The sequence below is a fragment of the Camelus bactrianus genome, chromosome 3 (genome assembly GCF_048773025.1).
Source record: "Camelus bactrianus isolate YW-2024 breed Bactrian camel chromosome 3, ASM4877302v1, whole genome shotgun sequence".
NCBI classification, from domain to species: domain Eukaryota; kingdom Metazoa; phylum Chordata; class Mammalia; order Artiodactyla; family Camelidae; genus Camelus; species Camelus bactrianus.
The window spans coordinates 1,800,290-1,814,681 of record NC_133541.1 but is presented as its reverse complement, the minus strand read 5'-3'; the positions used below and the strand labels follow the sequence as shown (position 1 = coordinate 1,814,681).

At 52.2% G+C, this 14,392-nt stretch overlaps 1 protein-coding gene across 7 annotated transcripts in view; it reads right to left on the bottom strand.

Annotated features, from left to right (window-relative positions):
• PLEKHG4B (pleckstrin homology and RhoGEF domain containing G4B) overlaps window positions 1-14,392 on the bottom strand; it is a 58,525-nt gene that overhangs the window by 25,280 nt on the left and 18,853 nt on the right. For all 7 annotated transcript variants that reach the window (XM_074355396.1, XM_074355401.1, XM_074355413.1 and 4 more), the window contains exons 2-6: window positions 12,483-12,680; window positions 9,001-10,231; window positions 4,763-4,954; window positions 3,780-3,903; window positions 43-136 (exon numbers count right to left, since the gene is read on the bottom strand). In XM_074355396.1, the coding sequence (XP_074211497.1) occupies window positions 43-136; window positions 3,780-3,903; window positions 4,763-4,954; window positions 9,001-10,231; window positions 12,483-12,680 (1,839 nt within the window). The remainder of the gene's footprint in view (window positions 1-42; window positions 137-3,779; window positions 3,904-4,762; window positions 4,955-9,000; window positions 10,232-12,482; window positions 12,681-14,392) is intronic.

The following is a 14,392-nucleotide window of genomic DNA, read 5'->3' as shown; positions in this document are numbered from 1 at the left end:
CCTGAAGAGGCTCAGGCCCCAGGACAGGACTGACTGACTCACCTGCAGTGCTGCCAGGGCCCGCAAGAGGGCAGGGGTGGCCAGTCTCTTGCGTGCGTCCACCAGGATGACCAGGCCCCGCTCCCGTACCTCTTTCCTGGAGAAAGAAAGGCAGGAGGTATTATATCTCTTCCAGAACAAGTTTCTCCATCGCTGGAGGGGACGCATCCCCTCCCAGATCCTGGCTCCAGAAGTTCAGGACTTGACTTTTCATACATCAGCCTTCTGCTCCTGAGGAATCAGCTTCTTATCAGCTGGAGGCAGGGCAGAGAGGACTCACTGCAGCGGACGCATCTCCAGGCCAGGGAAGCGCCACGTCTGCGGGGTTACCATCTCCCTTGCCCACTGCACTGCCTCCAGGGGCAGCTCTGGGTGGATGAAGCAGGCCTTTGTCAGAAGACCAGGGCTCCAGAGCTTCCTTCACTAGTCTGTCTGTTGGGGCGTCACTGACCCAGAGCTGATGCAGGACTGCAGAGCAGCCCCTGAAACTAAACATCTCGCCACCTGCTTTTGAAATCCCCATTTAAAAGCTTTGTCTCTATTGTGAGTGTGCGGAAGCTCCTGTTCTAAATTCGGGAGGAAAGAATAACAGGCTGGCAGTTGATACATTCACTCTTCAAAGGTTTCGGTGTTCCCCGGGATCTGTCTCCAGCCCTGACTCCAGCATCAGTTAGCATTCTACTTCAGGTGTACGTCTGGATGCTAGTCTTTAACTGAACATGCAGCACTCACTGAGCCGGGGGCGTGACGTCCACTCACACAAAAGCGGCAAAGCCACACCGACTTTTAGTGCCGGGTCCCTGTTTGCCCCGAGTCAGGCTGTGTTCATTTTGGGGTATGAGTGCTCAAGAACATTTTGAAGGGTGTTTCCAGGGGAAGACCAGTTCCTGAGGACAGAAGTGGAGCTGCAGATCAAGGATGGATGCACCAGCACTGACTGCTCTGGGAGGCCCAGGTGGGAGCAGGCGGTGGGCGCGGAGTCCCTGCACCGAGGCCTTCTCCTTGCAGTCCTGGTCAGTTCTGCCAGGAGCTGGGCACCACACTTCACTTCCTCGGGGGCCCAGTGCTACTCGGGGCAGGGACGGCTAGATCTCGCTCTGTTGTGGGCCCCCAGCCCTGGGGTTTTCCTTCACCCACAAAGTCGACTGCACCCCAGAGTCTGCGTCCAGCAAGAGGCCTCTGGCAGGACCACAGCTTCTCCTCCGCAATCGTCCGCTTGGTGACTGTGCTGAGAGATCACCCTGCCCTTCCTGGGGCTATTCCTGGGTCAGATAGCTGCCAGACCCTGGTCCTGGGCGCCCCAGACAGACCCTTTACTCATTCCTGCAGCCACGCTGGCACCGGATTAGAAGGGAGGAAACTGCCCATGAACTCCCAGACCAGATCTGCTTCTGTTCTGCTGCCCACCCCTCTGCCCCCATGGTGGACAGAGTGGCTCCTTAGCCCCTCTGCTTCCTGTCTTGGTCCACCTGCAGGCTCCCCCAGTCTAGCCCCTGGGGTCCCTGGTCATCTGTGCACACCAGCCCTGGGCGTCCAGTCTGTGTTTCTGCAGAAGCCACAGAACTGCCCTGCTACCACTGGCCCCCCAGCTGCCGCACACCATGGTTCTGGCCCAGGAAGGCCTGCTGCCTCTACAGTGTCCTTCATCCTCACTCACCGCCTGCGTCAGGGCCATGTCCTGACTCAGAAAGTGGCCGATTGCCCAGGAGCTTTGTGTCTGCAAACACTTGCCCACCTCCAGGATGCAGAGCGTGTTTGGAGGTCCAGCCAGGCTGTGGCTGCGGCTCCTCCCAAGCTCCGTGGGCTTGTCTCACGCTGGGGGCTGTGATCACTTGGGTCCACACACGTGTCTCCTTCAGAGCTTCTGTGTTCCGAGCAAGTGTCGGCAGAGGGACGGACAGGTCAATTCCTGCACCCACAGGAGGCTGGATGAGTGGCAGCCAAGACCCTTTCCAAGACGCCACATATCCGAGACTGGCATGGCAGTCTGTCCCCGAGGCACGCTCTCAGAACACATCTGTGGGAGCCGGGAGTGAGACTCTGCAGGATGCACCTCCCCAAGACGCTGACATCCCAGGTACCTCATGGCTTCTCAAGGTGCTGCTCATCGTCAGGATGTAACAAAGTGACAGCGCTTGTGGGGAAACAGTCAGCCAAACCCTGAGGCTCCAGAACGAGTTTCCTGAAGTCTTTAGAGACGTTTTCCTCCCAGCGCTTCATGAGCTGGTGAGGGGAGGTGGGTCTCCACTGGCTGCGGCAAAGTGGAAAAGCGGGGGGCCAGCCCCCCAGCTGGAGCCCTGGCCCCTCAGGCCCCATGGCAGTCCCACTCCTTTATCTTGGGCATTTCACTGCCAGGCGGAGAGCACTGCACACAGCTCAGAAGCTAAGCGTTTGGAAGGGCGTGGCCCCAACAGGCCTTGTCAATCGGAGATGTTCTCTGTCATGGCCGAAGGAGAGCTCCTGGTAAACAGAAAATGTCGTTATCCCACGGCTTTGGAGGTGTTTCCTGGAGGCTTATAGAGCAGGAACTAATGCAAGGATGAAACTAATTTTTTTCAGAGATGCTTTATTATATTTTGCAACCTGTGCTGAAGGATGTTTCAAATCCTAGGCTCACCTGAAGGCAGTAAAACCAAGCCCTGCAGATGATGGGGAGCCTTGCTCTGTGAAGGAGTCTAGGAGAACACCTTGATTCCTTTTCTGCCTGCATGTTCCCACACTGATTATACCTGTGCTACTTCAGAAGACATTTCAACATAAAGTCGATAAACCATGAAGAGGTGTGGTTACACGGAACGCTCTCACGTCACGTGGGGGTGAACCAGGTCGCACGTTCCTATATGTGCTCCATCACCCAACATGCTCTCACATGAGGTCACGTCACCTGATGGTGTGTCACGTGACTTTGGTCTTGGGACTGCGTGGAGATTATTTCCAACCCCTGAAGCACACCTGTGAGACAGACAGCTGCCACCATCCCATGTCATTCGGAGCCAGGGTTCAAACCTGGACAGTTGACCTAGAACTGAGTTGGTCAAGACTGAGCCCTGGGGACTGCCTCTACCCAGCACCACGGGGGCTCCTGGTCTGACAGCTGTGAGGTCTAAGCGTGTCTGCACCTGACAGGATTGAGGGGCCCTGAATAATGCACTTTAACCATCCTTGACCTCAGTTCTCCTGTCTACCCCCATCTTCACCCTTGGTCCATGGAGAGCCCTGAAGGAGGCTGCACGTCTGCTTTTCCTCACGCAGGGTCAGGAGGAGTTCCCCTGGAATTCCACACCAGGGAGATGTGTCTCTTGAGATTTCTTGGCACGTAGCACTGCTAATTGCTCGGAGGCCCAGTGACAAACACCAGTCTCAGCTAGCATGATTTGGTCCTTCCTGCTTCCTGGTACCAAGTACCTCCTCCCGTTTATTCTAAATATTCTCTTTGTATCGGCTCATGTCTCTAATCAAGGCCACTTCAAATCTATTTTAGAATGAGGTGGTGTATAAACATGTGAATAAAGGATGCTTAGAGCAACGCACACTTCAAGGCCAGAGTGTGGCAGAGCCTGACTGGGAGGAGAGGGGTCCAATGGTGTGTGGGGACAGCCGAGGGCCCAGAATGAGGGGGAGATGGGAGATGGGGCTGGCGGCAGTGGCACCAGACTGCAGAGCCCAGGAACCCCCGAGGTTACACCTCTTGTGGGTTCACCCCCAAAGGGTCTGAAAGGTGGCGGCTGGCACGGTCCCACCTGGGGATGCTGTGGAGGTACTTGAGCAGGCGGGTCAGCTCAGCACTGGATGTGTGTTCACTGGACCAGAGTGGGCCCCTCGTGCAGACCTGCACCACCGCCCTCCCCTGCCGGTCTCGGGTTCCTGTGGAAAGAGAGGGGTTGGTGAGGGTCACTTGACAGGATTTGACCACAGGTTGACCCCCGAGCTGGACCCTGGCCCTGTGTGCTCCTCTGCCTTCCCCGCTCCCAGAAGCTGCCCATGGATGCAGCTTTGTGATAATGATGTGGTGTTGAGGCCATGTGGATGATGACCTGATGGAGCCCAGTTGAGGCCTCTGCATAAACTTTAAGATTCTGGTGGGAAGGGCAGAAATCCCGCAGTCGTCCAACACAAATTACCTGCTTATTAATCCTGACACCTACCAACATGGCGCGTCTGCCGATTTCTCAGGTCTCTTTCTGCCTCTGTGAGAATGTGACCAATTTCAGATTCTACCTGGGAAGCTCTCAGGAGGTTGCAAACTAACAAGGGGGTGTCATGAAAGGGGCACCCCAAAGGGAACACGTGTGGCTTCAGGCTTGAGGACTACAGAGCCAGGGTTTGCAAACGTTCGCTGAGTTACTGGCTTAGTGTGAGATTTGGGGGAGAGGAGAGCCCAGTGCTCACCTGGCGGGTGAGGGCCAACGCCATGCTCTGAATATTTTTCATGTTGAAATTCTGATGGAATCTGGATGGGGGACATTGGGAGGTGCTTTGGTCTGAGGGTGGAGCCCTCATGAATGGGATCAGTGCCCTTATGAAAGGGACCCCACAGAGGTCCCTTGCCCACCTGCCACGTGAGGACAAGTGAAAAGGCGCTGGCTATGAACCAGGAAGGATTCTCAGTCACTAGAACCCACCGTGCTGCACCTTGACCATAGACGTCCAGCCCCAGGACTGTGAGAAACAAAGTTCTGTTGTTAATCTCTGTGTATTCTGCTGGCTAGACAGCCGTGCTCACCTGGGAGGGTGACCACCCCAGACTGCAGCAGTTCCTGGTTGATTTCCAGCACTGGCCTGGGCACTGGGCTGGGCAGCTCTCCTGTGTGGGGCGTCCGCCCTTCTCTCTCCCGGCACAGCAGTCCTCCAAGCAGCTCTGAATACCTGCTGAGGCTGCTTCCCCGGAGGGGGCTGGCCTCTGCATCAACAGGGGCTGCACGAGGGAAAGAGACCGGGTGGAAAATGAAGCACTTCTCTGATTAGAAGGAGGCTCAGTGAGCTACAAACACAAGAAGAAACCAAGAGTTCTATGAATTTGTCCTCTTTACGGTGGGAGAGGTCAGCATGCCTGACTAGGGGTCAGGCTTTCCCTGAGAAGTCATGAATAAATAACACAGAGAGGAGACAATGAGGGAGGTCGCTTCTCAGATCCTCACCACCTGAAAACATCTTAAGGGGAAATATTTTAATACTGAATAATGTCACCTCAGAGTGAAACCTCAGGATGACATAACCCCTCACCCATCCCCTCAGAGAGGGGGTCTTGCCCTCACCCATCTCCTCAGAGAGGGGGTCTCGCCCTCATCCATCCCCTCAAGGATGGGGCCCCACCCAGGCGGGGGCAGGGGATCCCCTCTGAGGCTCTTTCCTTGTGAATGAGCACATGGGGTGTGGCCCACACCACGGACTGTGGGCTCCAGGGACAGGTGTGTGGTCCCAGGCAGCAGGGATGGAAGCAGGTCTCCTGCATCTGTGATCAGTGGTCCTGGCCCTTCTGACCAGACCTCTGGCACCACCACCTACATCCTCGTGGGTAGAAGCAGCTTCTGCGCGTGCACAGCGTCTTCCTTTGTCCTGCACAGCCAGCTTGTGTTTAGCCAGGAAGAGGCCTCTCCCAGGCTGTGAACCCCTCCCCAGGGGTTCTTTGGGCAGGGAGACTTCTGACCCAACAGCCTCAGTGTCCACTCACAAGTAATTTCTGACTAGTGTGTAGGCAAAGCCCGCGGGGCCAAGAGATGTGATTTCTTAAGATCACGACATCTCTGAGGACAAGACCTCGAGTTTCTTAGATGTCTGCTCCTCGCAGGGGAATTGCCGGCCAAGGCCCCACTTCCACCTCCTGGTTCTGCAATGCCTGCGACGCTGGGCTATGCCGGGGAGAGCCCTGCACAGCTAGCATGTCTCCCTTGAGAGAAAATCGCTGGATTTAGTTTATATTGACGCAGGAGCTGAAGACAGACTGTCTCCCAGCCATGAAGAAGTTGCAGACATGAGTTTTCACTGCGTCATCCTGTGGGTGTGGTTGTGTGTGTTTTCCGTCCAAAACAAACAGGAAAGAAAATGGACATAAAGGAACTTCCAGGACCTAGAAACAATGGTCAGTGAGTTATTGCTTCATTTTAATTATTTTTATTGTTCGAAGCTTTTTTTTAGAAGCTGGTGTATAGCTGATTTACAATATTGTGTTACTTTCCAGGTGTACAGCAAAGTGACTCAAGTTATACTGTGTATATTCTCTTTCACATTATTTTCCATTATGGATTATTACAAGGTATTGAATGTAGTTCCCTGTGCTGTACAGCAGGGCCTTGTTGTTTATCTGTTTTTATAGATGTAGTTGATAGTGTGCATCTGTTAATCCCAAACTCCCAGTTTGTCCCCTGCCACTTTCTTCTTTGGTAACCATAAGTCTGTCTTCTATGTCTGTGAGTCTCTGTTTTGTAAATAAATTCACTTGTATCATTTTTTAGATTCCACATATAAGTGATATCATATGATATTCATCTCTCTCTGTCCGACTTACTTCACTTAGTATGATAATCCCTAGTCCACCCATGTTGTCACAAATGGCATTATTTCAGTTTTAGTGGCTTAGTAGTGTATACCACATCTTCTTTATCCAGTCATCTGTCAGTGGACAATTACGTTGCTTCTAAGTCTTGGCTATTGTAAGTGGTGCCGGTATGAACACTGGGGTCCATGTGTCTTTTCGTGTTAGATTTTTGTGTCTTCCGAATACATGCTGAGGACTGGGATTGCTGGATCACATGGTGAGTCTATTTTTAGGTTTTGAAGAAATATCCATATTGTTTTCCATAATGGCTGTACCAATTTACATTCCCACCAGCAGTGTAGGAGGGTTCCTTTTTCTCCACATCCTCTCCAGCATTTATCATTCGTAGACATTTTAATTGTGGCCGTTCTGACAGGTGTGAGTTGATAACTTATTGTAGTTTTGATTTGCATTTCTCTAATACTTAGCGATGTTGAACATCTTTTCATGTGCCTGTTGGCCATCTGTATATCTTCGTTGGAGAAATGTCTATTTAGGTCTTCTGCCCACTTTTTGATTGGGTTGTTTGGTTTTTGTTTTTTTTTTTTGATATCGAACTACATAAGCTGTATATTTTAGAAATTAGCCTTTTGTCAGTCGTGTCATTTGCAAATATTTTCTCTCATTCTGTAAGTTGTCTTTTCGTTTTGTTTATGATTTCCTTTGCTGCACAAAACTTTTAAATTTAATTAGGTCCCCTTTGTTTATTTTTCCTTTTGTTTCCATTTCTCTAGGAGACAGATCTTCAAAAATATTGCTGTGATTTATGTCAGAGAGTGTTCTATGTTTTCCTCTAGGAATTTTATGGTTTCTGGTCTTACATTTAGGTCTTTAATACATTTTGAACTTATTTTTGTATGTGCTGTTAAAGAACATTCCAATTTCATTCTTTTACATGTAGCTGTCCAGTTTTTATTTTAATTTTAATTGAATTGCAGTGAGGCAATAGAATATATTTTAAAAGTGTTAACCCTAAGTAAATAATTTTGCTATAAAAATTTTTGTAGTAAGTCCAGTGTGTGTTCTGCACTTTTGGAATTCTGTCAGGATTTCAAGCGGAGCAGACAACCTAATTTTGGAAGTGAGAGGCCCTCCACAGCTGCAAGAAACTCTCTGGGTCTCCAGAGCCCAGGGGCAGTTTCCGCAGAGCCCAGGTAGGGCCAGGTGGGCAGCCAGGTGTGGGTCTCACAGGTGAGGGAGCCACAGAGAGAAGAGCTGACGCATCAGGTTCCTGGGACTCAATGGAACTTTCACACCTTCACTGCTTCCAAAGGCATTGTTTTTTTCTCCACAGAACATTTCTTTATTCAAAAAAGGGAAATATTTTATAGCACAGGAAAGTGTATTCAATATCTTGTAGTAACCTATAATGAAAAATAATATGAAAACGAATATATGTATGTATATGTATGCCTGAAACATTATAGTGTACACCAGAAATTGACACATTGTAAACTGACTATACTTCAATTTTAAAAAACATTTAAAAAGAACAAAAAAAGAGAAATATTTGACTTAAGAAATACGTTGTCATTCTCTCTTTCTCTTTCTTTGTACCCTGCAAACACGCCGTTATATCATCTCCTTCTCCCTCCAGAGCTGTAAGGAAAGGTAGCAATTCCAGAATTTAGAGGCACAGCTCAGTGACGTTACACACCTTCAAGCAGCACAAACTCACTGGCCTGGTCCCATTTAAAAATGAACATTACACCTGATTTATATATTTGGGAGGAGTACTAATGCAATGTGGTGGGCTGAATGGTGACCCCCAAAGGAGGTGTCCACTCCAGAATGTGTAAATGTGGCCTTGTTTGGGAAAGGGGCTTTGCAGAAGTGAATTAGTGAAGTTTAGGGTGGCCCTAAATCCAATGATAGGTGTCCATACAAGGGAACCGAGAGGGAGGTTTGAGACAGAGAGACACAGAGAAGGGCAATGAGTGTGGCCAGGGGATGCCTGGGGCCCCAGCAGCTGGAAGAGGACCCTCCCCTGGAGCCTCTGGAGGGAGCGAGGTGCTGGGGCATCTTGGTCTAGGATTTCTGGCTCCAGAACTGTAAGGAATAACTTCTGTTGTCCTGAGCCACCAGTCTGCTGTACTTTGTTGTGGAGGCTCCAGGAAACGCATACATGTAAACGCTTTCAGCAGTTAGTATGCAGACAGTTTTGGAAGGGGACACAGTTCTACTCCCCATTCGCCAGATCCAGAAACTCAACAGTTGGTACGCGGACGGGCTTCTACTCAATCAAGTGACCAAATGTGACAGGGTGGGAGCAGGAGGAGGGAGGAAGAGAGGCTGTGCAGGGTGTATGGTGGGGAGTCGGGGTGAGTGGAGTTTCAGGGAGAGGAGGGACAGGGTGGGAGAGGGGAGGAGAGGGGTGGGAGAGGGGAGGAGAGGGGAGGGCAGGGGGAGGATGGGCGGACATTTACCTTCCTCTCTGGTGCAACTGGTGCAGCTGGGACTCCCCGCTGTGCCTGGACGGCTGGACCCTGTGAGTCTAGTCCCCACAGCTTGTCCTCCCAGGAGGCCCCCAGGACTGGCACTGGCTGAGTGGTGGGAGGCCCGCTGGGTGTCTCCTCGGGAGCTTCTGAGGGACTTGTCCCAGGACTGAGACCTCCTGGGAAGGGTTCTCCCTGTAGCTCCAGAAACACTCTCTTGACTCGGGATCCCCTGGGGGTCTCCTCGGTGGCCAGTTGTTTCTTTCTGGATCAGGCTGGTCGCTGCCCTGGCTCCCCTGGCTCTGTGGCCTTGGATCTGGGAACCACAGGCCTCGTCCCCAGTGGACTCCTCACAGCTGGATCCTAGGGGCATGGGGTTCTGCAGCGCCTCCATGTAGGACTTCCTGAACCAGCGTCTGGCCTCCACACTGGACGGCGCCCTAGGTGGCTGCCTCCTGGAGCTTTGGCTGCCCCCCTCTGCATGGAAGGTGAGGTCCTGGGGGCCATCATTCTTGTCCATGGGGTCCAGCCTCCCTCCTGGTCCTGCAAGGCTTTCAGGGGGCTCCCAGGGGCCCTGCTCTGAGGGGCTGACACCCGAGATGCCTCTGTCAGAACTCCTGGACAGGTTCCTGGGGCTTTCACACTCAGCTCTTCGGGAGGAAGGAAGGTGGAGGTGCTGGTCTCTGCCGGGAAGCCCACCATGGTGGGGCACGGTCGCGGTGTGTTTGGAAGGGGTGCCCCCCTGAGGAGGGGAGCTTATCACGGCTGGTTCTGGGGCTGAGGTCTCCGAGGTGCTGCTGGGTGGCAGCTGCTGAGGCCTGGGATGGCTGGGGCAGCTAGACAGGCCAGTTCCCGTGGTGGGTACAAAGACAGGGTCTGTGATATTGCTCCAAGGGGTGCGGTAGACCTCGGAGCCCGAGGTCAGCAAACAGTTTTGCAAGGGGACACAGTTCCGCTCCTCATTCACCAGGTCCAGAAACTCTCCCGTGAAGACGCAGCCATACAGGGCCTCAGGTACAGCAACTTCCTCCGAGCCTCGTCCAAGCCGGGAGAGGCATTTCAAGACCAGTCTGGCTGACTGCCTCCCCACCGCTGTGATCTGCAGGTAGAAGTCCCCGGGCCTGAGCTTGACTCCGCGGAGGGACGCCAGCTGCACCACCACCTTCTCGTGGACGCACAGTGGCCAGCCTTCATGCAGGAAGAGGAGGCCTGTGTGCCTGGCCTGGGACAAGAGGGAGGGACATTAGCAGCCGACGCGGAACCTGTCCAGCAGGGGGCTGAGCCTCCCAGCACCTCAAAACCCCAAAGGAATCATCAGGACTGAAAGCAGGGCAGCTAGAAACTAATTCTGACAGCTCTTCCTGGGGGCCTGGGGGTCTGGATAGCTGGGGAAGGGGAGCCAAGTGAAGGAGCCACCCTTGGCACAGTCTCGCTCCAGGGGCGAGAGGTGAGCCCCTCCCAGGAGTCGTCCCTCCCTGGGCAGGGCTGAGATGTCTCATCTGCCCCTGCAGCCCTTGGTGGAAGCTCCTGACACCTACAGGCAGCCCCCAAGCAGAGCATTGCCTCTGGAATCACGGTGTGGGGGCCACGGTGAGAGCGCACTGATCGGGCAGGACACCCCACACCATGCAAGCTCCCACCCAAAACAGCGGTCCTTTCTGCTTATTTGAAGGGGTCAGTGAAGTTTGCAACCAAGCTGTTGACTATGGGGTGAGTCCTTAAGCGCTTCTTTGAGAAGAACTTGCTCTAGAAAAGGTTTCGATTTAAGGAATGGATGAACCAGTGTCTTCGTGGGGCATGAGGGTGTCAGGCTGGTAGAGAACAGGGGTAGGTGGGACTCCGCTGGCATGTCAGAGCTGGAGCTACAGGTTCTGAAACAGGACTGCATGCTACTGTTTGGGTTTAGTTCCGGTATTTTTGTGTGTGCGCGCAAATTTCGCTATTCCAGCACTGACTTACTGCACAAACACTATTACAATAATAGAGAAAATGAAAAAAAGAGAATCTCATCCTAATATATCTAAAGAGATTTTAAACTTTTCTGTGCCCTTATGCACAATTTATTACTATTGTTAGTTATTCTAAAAGCAATAATAATGTAGACAGGTTCTGTATTCTTGTTGGCAGCCACCCTCAGCAAGCGTTTCTCTGTTATTCAGTTACCATCCTGATGACTACGTAGCGGTGCCTCTACTGTCAGAAACTGACAGTGCTTCTGTGCATTTCCACCGTAAATAAAAAATGCAGGGAGCATTCTCATGACAGTTTTTCTTCCTTTAAATTATCATTTTCTGGGGTTAGGATTACAGGATCAAAGGTGATGAGGGTCTTTTATGATTCGTGACCAATTTGTCATCAAGAGACACGCTCAGTATCTGTCACAGTAACAGGTGTACCAGCTGATTAGCAGCACAGGTTTACATCAAGAAACCATTTCCTAAATTAACACGTATGCTGTGGAATATTGGGGATGAATAAAGATCGTACTTTTTAAGATCTAGCCATGAATCTTTCCAGCAGCCTACTACAACACATCTACAACTTAGCCGTCATTAGTTTCAACTTGCCTCAAAAACATCCCCCAATAAACTAAGTGCATTGGACAGTTATTAAGTGGGGTCTGTGTGAAGGAACTGGAGCTGCTCCAACACCCCTGACACCACTGCTCAGGCCGGGACTCAGTTCCCTCCTTCAGCCATTAGACGGGAGCTGCCTGGGAGAACCGGAGGGGTCTGCCGACAGCGGGCCCCCACCCACTGGAGGCTGAAGAGCCTTGTTTCTGGACCTGCGCCTATTTCACCGTTATTTGAACCCAGGAGAGGGTGGAGCCAGTGCCTAGTGGACTCCACGAAATAGAGGAAATGGGGCGGTTTCCCCAGTCGCGTGTTTAAACGCTACAAAAAAAAAAAAATGGCTGAGATGACAATTTATTTTTATTTTTTAATAATCTCCCGCTTTCTTTCTGAAAGGAAACGACAAACGCCCATTTGAATGACATCTGCTTAATTCCTGGATTAATTTGAAACGCACAGAAGCACACTCTCCTTTGCCCCTTCACCAGCATATTTCCTTGGATCTAAAATTCATACTGTTCAGATTAAATGCTCTCCAAGTACCAGATAAAGCACTGCCTGTCTCTAAACTAGTCAAAAATGTAAGGGGTTCCCCGCTGGAGGATCTCACATAGGCTGTATTACCCGAGGGAGGGGTCCCGGGCTCCACCCCAAGGGAGGGTCTCACGGGCTCCACCCCCCGAGGGAGGGGCTCACAGGTTCCACTCCCCCGAGGGAGGGGCTCACGGGTTCCACCCCAAGGGAGGGGCTCACGGGCTCCACCCCCCCGAGGGAGGGGCTCACAGGTTCCACTCCCCCGAGGGAGGGGCTCACGGGTTCCACCCCCCGAGGGAGGGGCTCACGGGTTCCACTCCCCTGAGGGAGGGGCTCATGGGTTCCACCCCCAAGGGAGGTACTTACACAGGCTTCCTGCTGCAGGTGTTGTAGAGCCCTCTTGGCTGGGACGAGGAAGTCCGTGAGGCAGCGCAGCCCGTCCCCACCGTAGAGCTTCTCGGCCACACTAAACAGCTGCCAGAGCACCGTGGCTGCCGTGGCCTCAAAAGGTGGGTAGAGGGCAGAGAGTGTGTTCTGAATACAGGTGTCAAGGGATTCCAGGTCCTGAAAGGAAAGAGAGGTTCCGGAAGTTAGGAACAGGTGCACTGGACACTCTCCCAGGCTGGCACTTAAGTGTCCGCTCTGAAGGCGCCTGTCTCAAGTCCGGGAAGGTGAATCATCTTTGTGAAATGAAGAAGGTATTGGCGAACCCCCAGCACAGAGCAGGGCTCCTGCTGTTGGTCCTCACGTCATCACAGAGCAGAAGCACATCGTGACAGGTACACCTGACACCTGTCCCTAAGTGGGGAACCCTATCTAACACCTGTGAGTGACGACTGTCCCTTATTACACAAGGCACAAGTGAGTTTAGGTTTGACTTAAGTTCCATCCCATCAAATTCTGAAATATGCATCTTAAATGTTGCGTTTTAGGCTCTTCTGGGAGCCTGTGCACTTTCTTGGGGGCCTTCCCTTCCCTGGTCCCTCTCCCCGGCACTCCTAGTCTGCGCAGGGAATCGGGGCCCTGGGGGAGGTCAGAGCTGGTCCATGTCCCATTTTATAGTCAGAAAACTTCATCCCAGGAAACATTTTACTTATATTGATGATTTTTAAAAAGTTAAACAGAAACCATTATGGCAGCCTTCCTCAAAACCACAGGATTGTGCTCATGCAGCCATTTGGAAAACAGTATCATTGGTGTCTGAATCCCTCTTTAAATGTTTGGTGCAACATGCTTCTATGTAGAGACAGAATGCTTTTTAGTTTAAAAAATGTTAATTCTATTTTTAGATGTAACATTTCCTGAGGAGATACCACCAGGCTCATTCGTTTGGAGAAGACATACAAGGCCACAAATAACAGAAGCCAAAGAGGTTAAAATTGCAAAATCAACTTTTAAAGGAACAATGGTTACTGTCGCAGACTCTTCTGAATGGCTAATCTCAAGAAAATTGAAAATAAAATAGGAATCCTCTGGGTTTGCAGTGGATGAGGACTAGTAGAGAAGCCGTCTGTCCTGCCAGTGGGCCAGGCCACACAGCACCTGGGGAGCCATGCGTTGCTGGATCAGTCCAGTTGCTGGGACCGGCTCCACTCCCTCCTGTCCCTCCCACAGGCCTCCTGTCTGCTCCCTCTCCACACGGCTGCCTCCCCACTAGGCAGGGCCACTCCTCTGGCCATGGGAATACTCTAAACACTATTGCATCCCAAAAGTGCCCATGTGCTCTGACTTCCAAGGGCCCACATCACACCTGATTTAGGACCAAACGTCAGTGCAGGGACTGAACAGAGCTGGTTCCGAGCAGGGGCAGGACCCACCCTCCTTGGAAGCAAATGCTTACTTGAGACAGAGACTGGCAGGAAGAAGTGGGATGTGATCCTGGGGACAGTCTTGAAGGACCTCCCTTGAACTGAAATGCAAATGTTGGGCCCTCCTGGGGAGAGATATCTTCCTGCCACTCAGCTTCCCAAACCCAGGCCAATTCCTCTCCCAGACCCACGGGGCCGGTCTGCTTCTAGGTTAGCTGTGGTCAGCAGCCTTCCAGCCTCTGTCTCACCGGCTCACCTTCTGAAAACTGCCCAGTGTGAGGAGGAGGGACTGCCACTCACCGAGATCCCACAGCCCTGGTCACCTATGGGGCAATGGCGGCCTCCATGGCCTTTTTCTGCCCTTTGGTTCCCGCCGTGCCTGAGTCAGGGCCCACACTCAGCCCCCACGCAGTGTGTGGCCATCCCTACTCAGAGCCTGGCTGGGCAAGAGCTGCCAAGGGGAGCTGC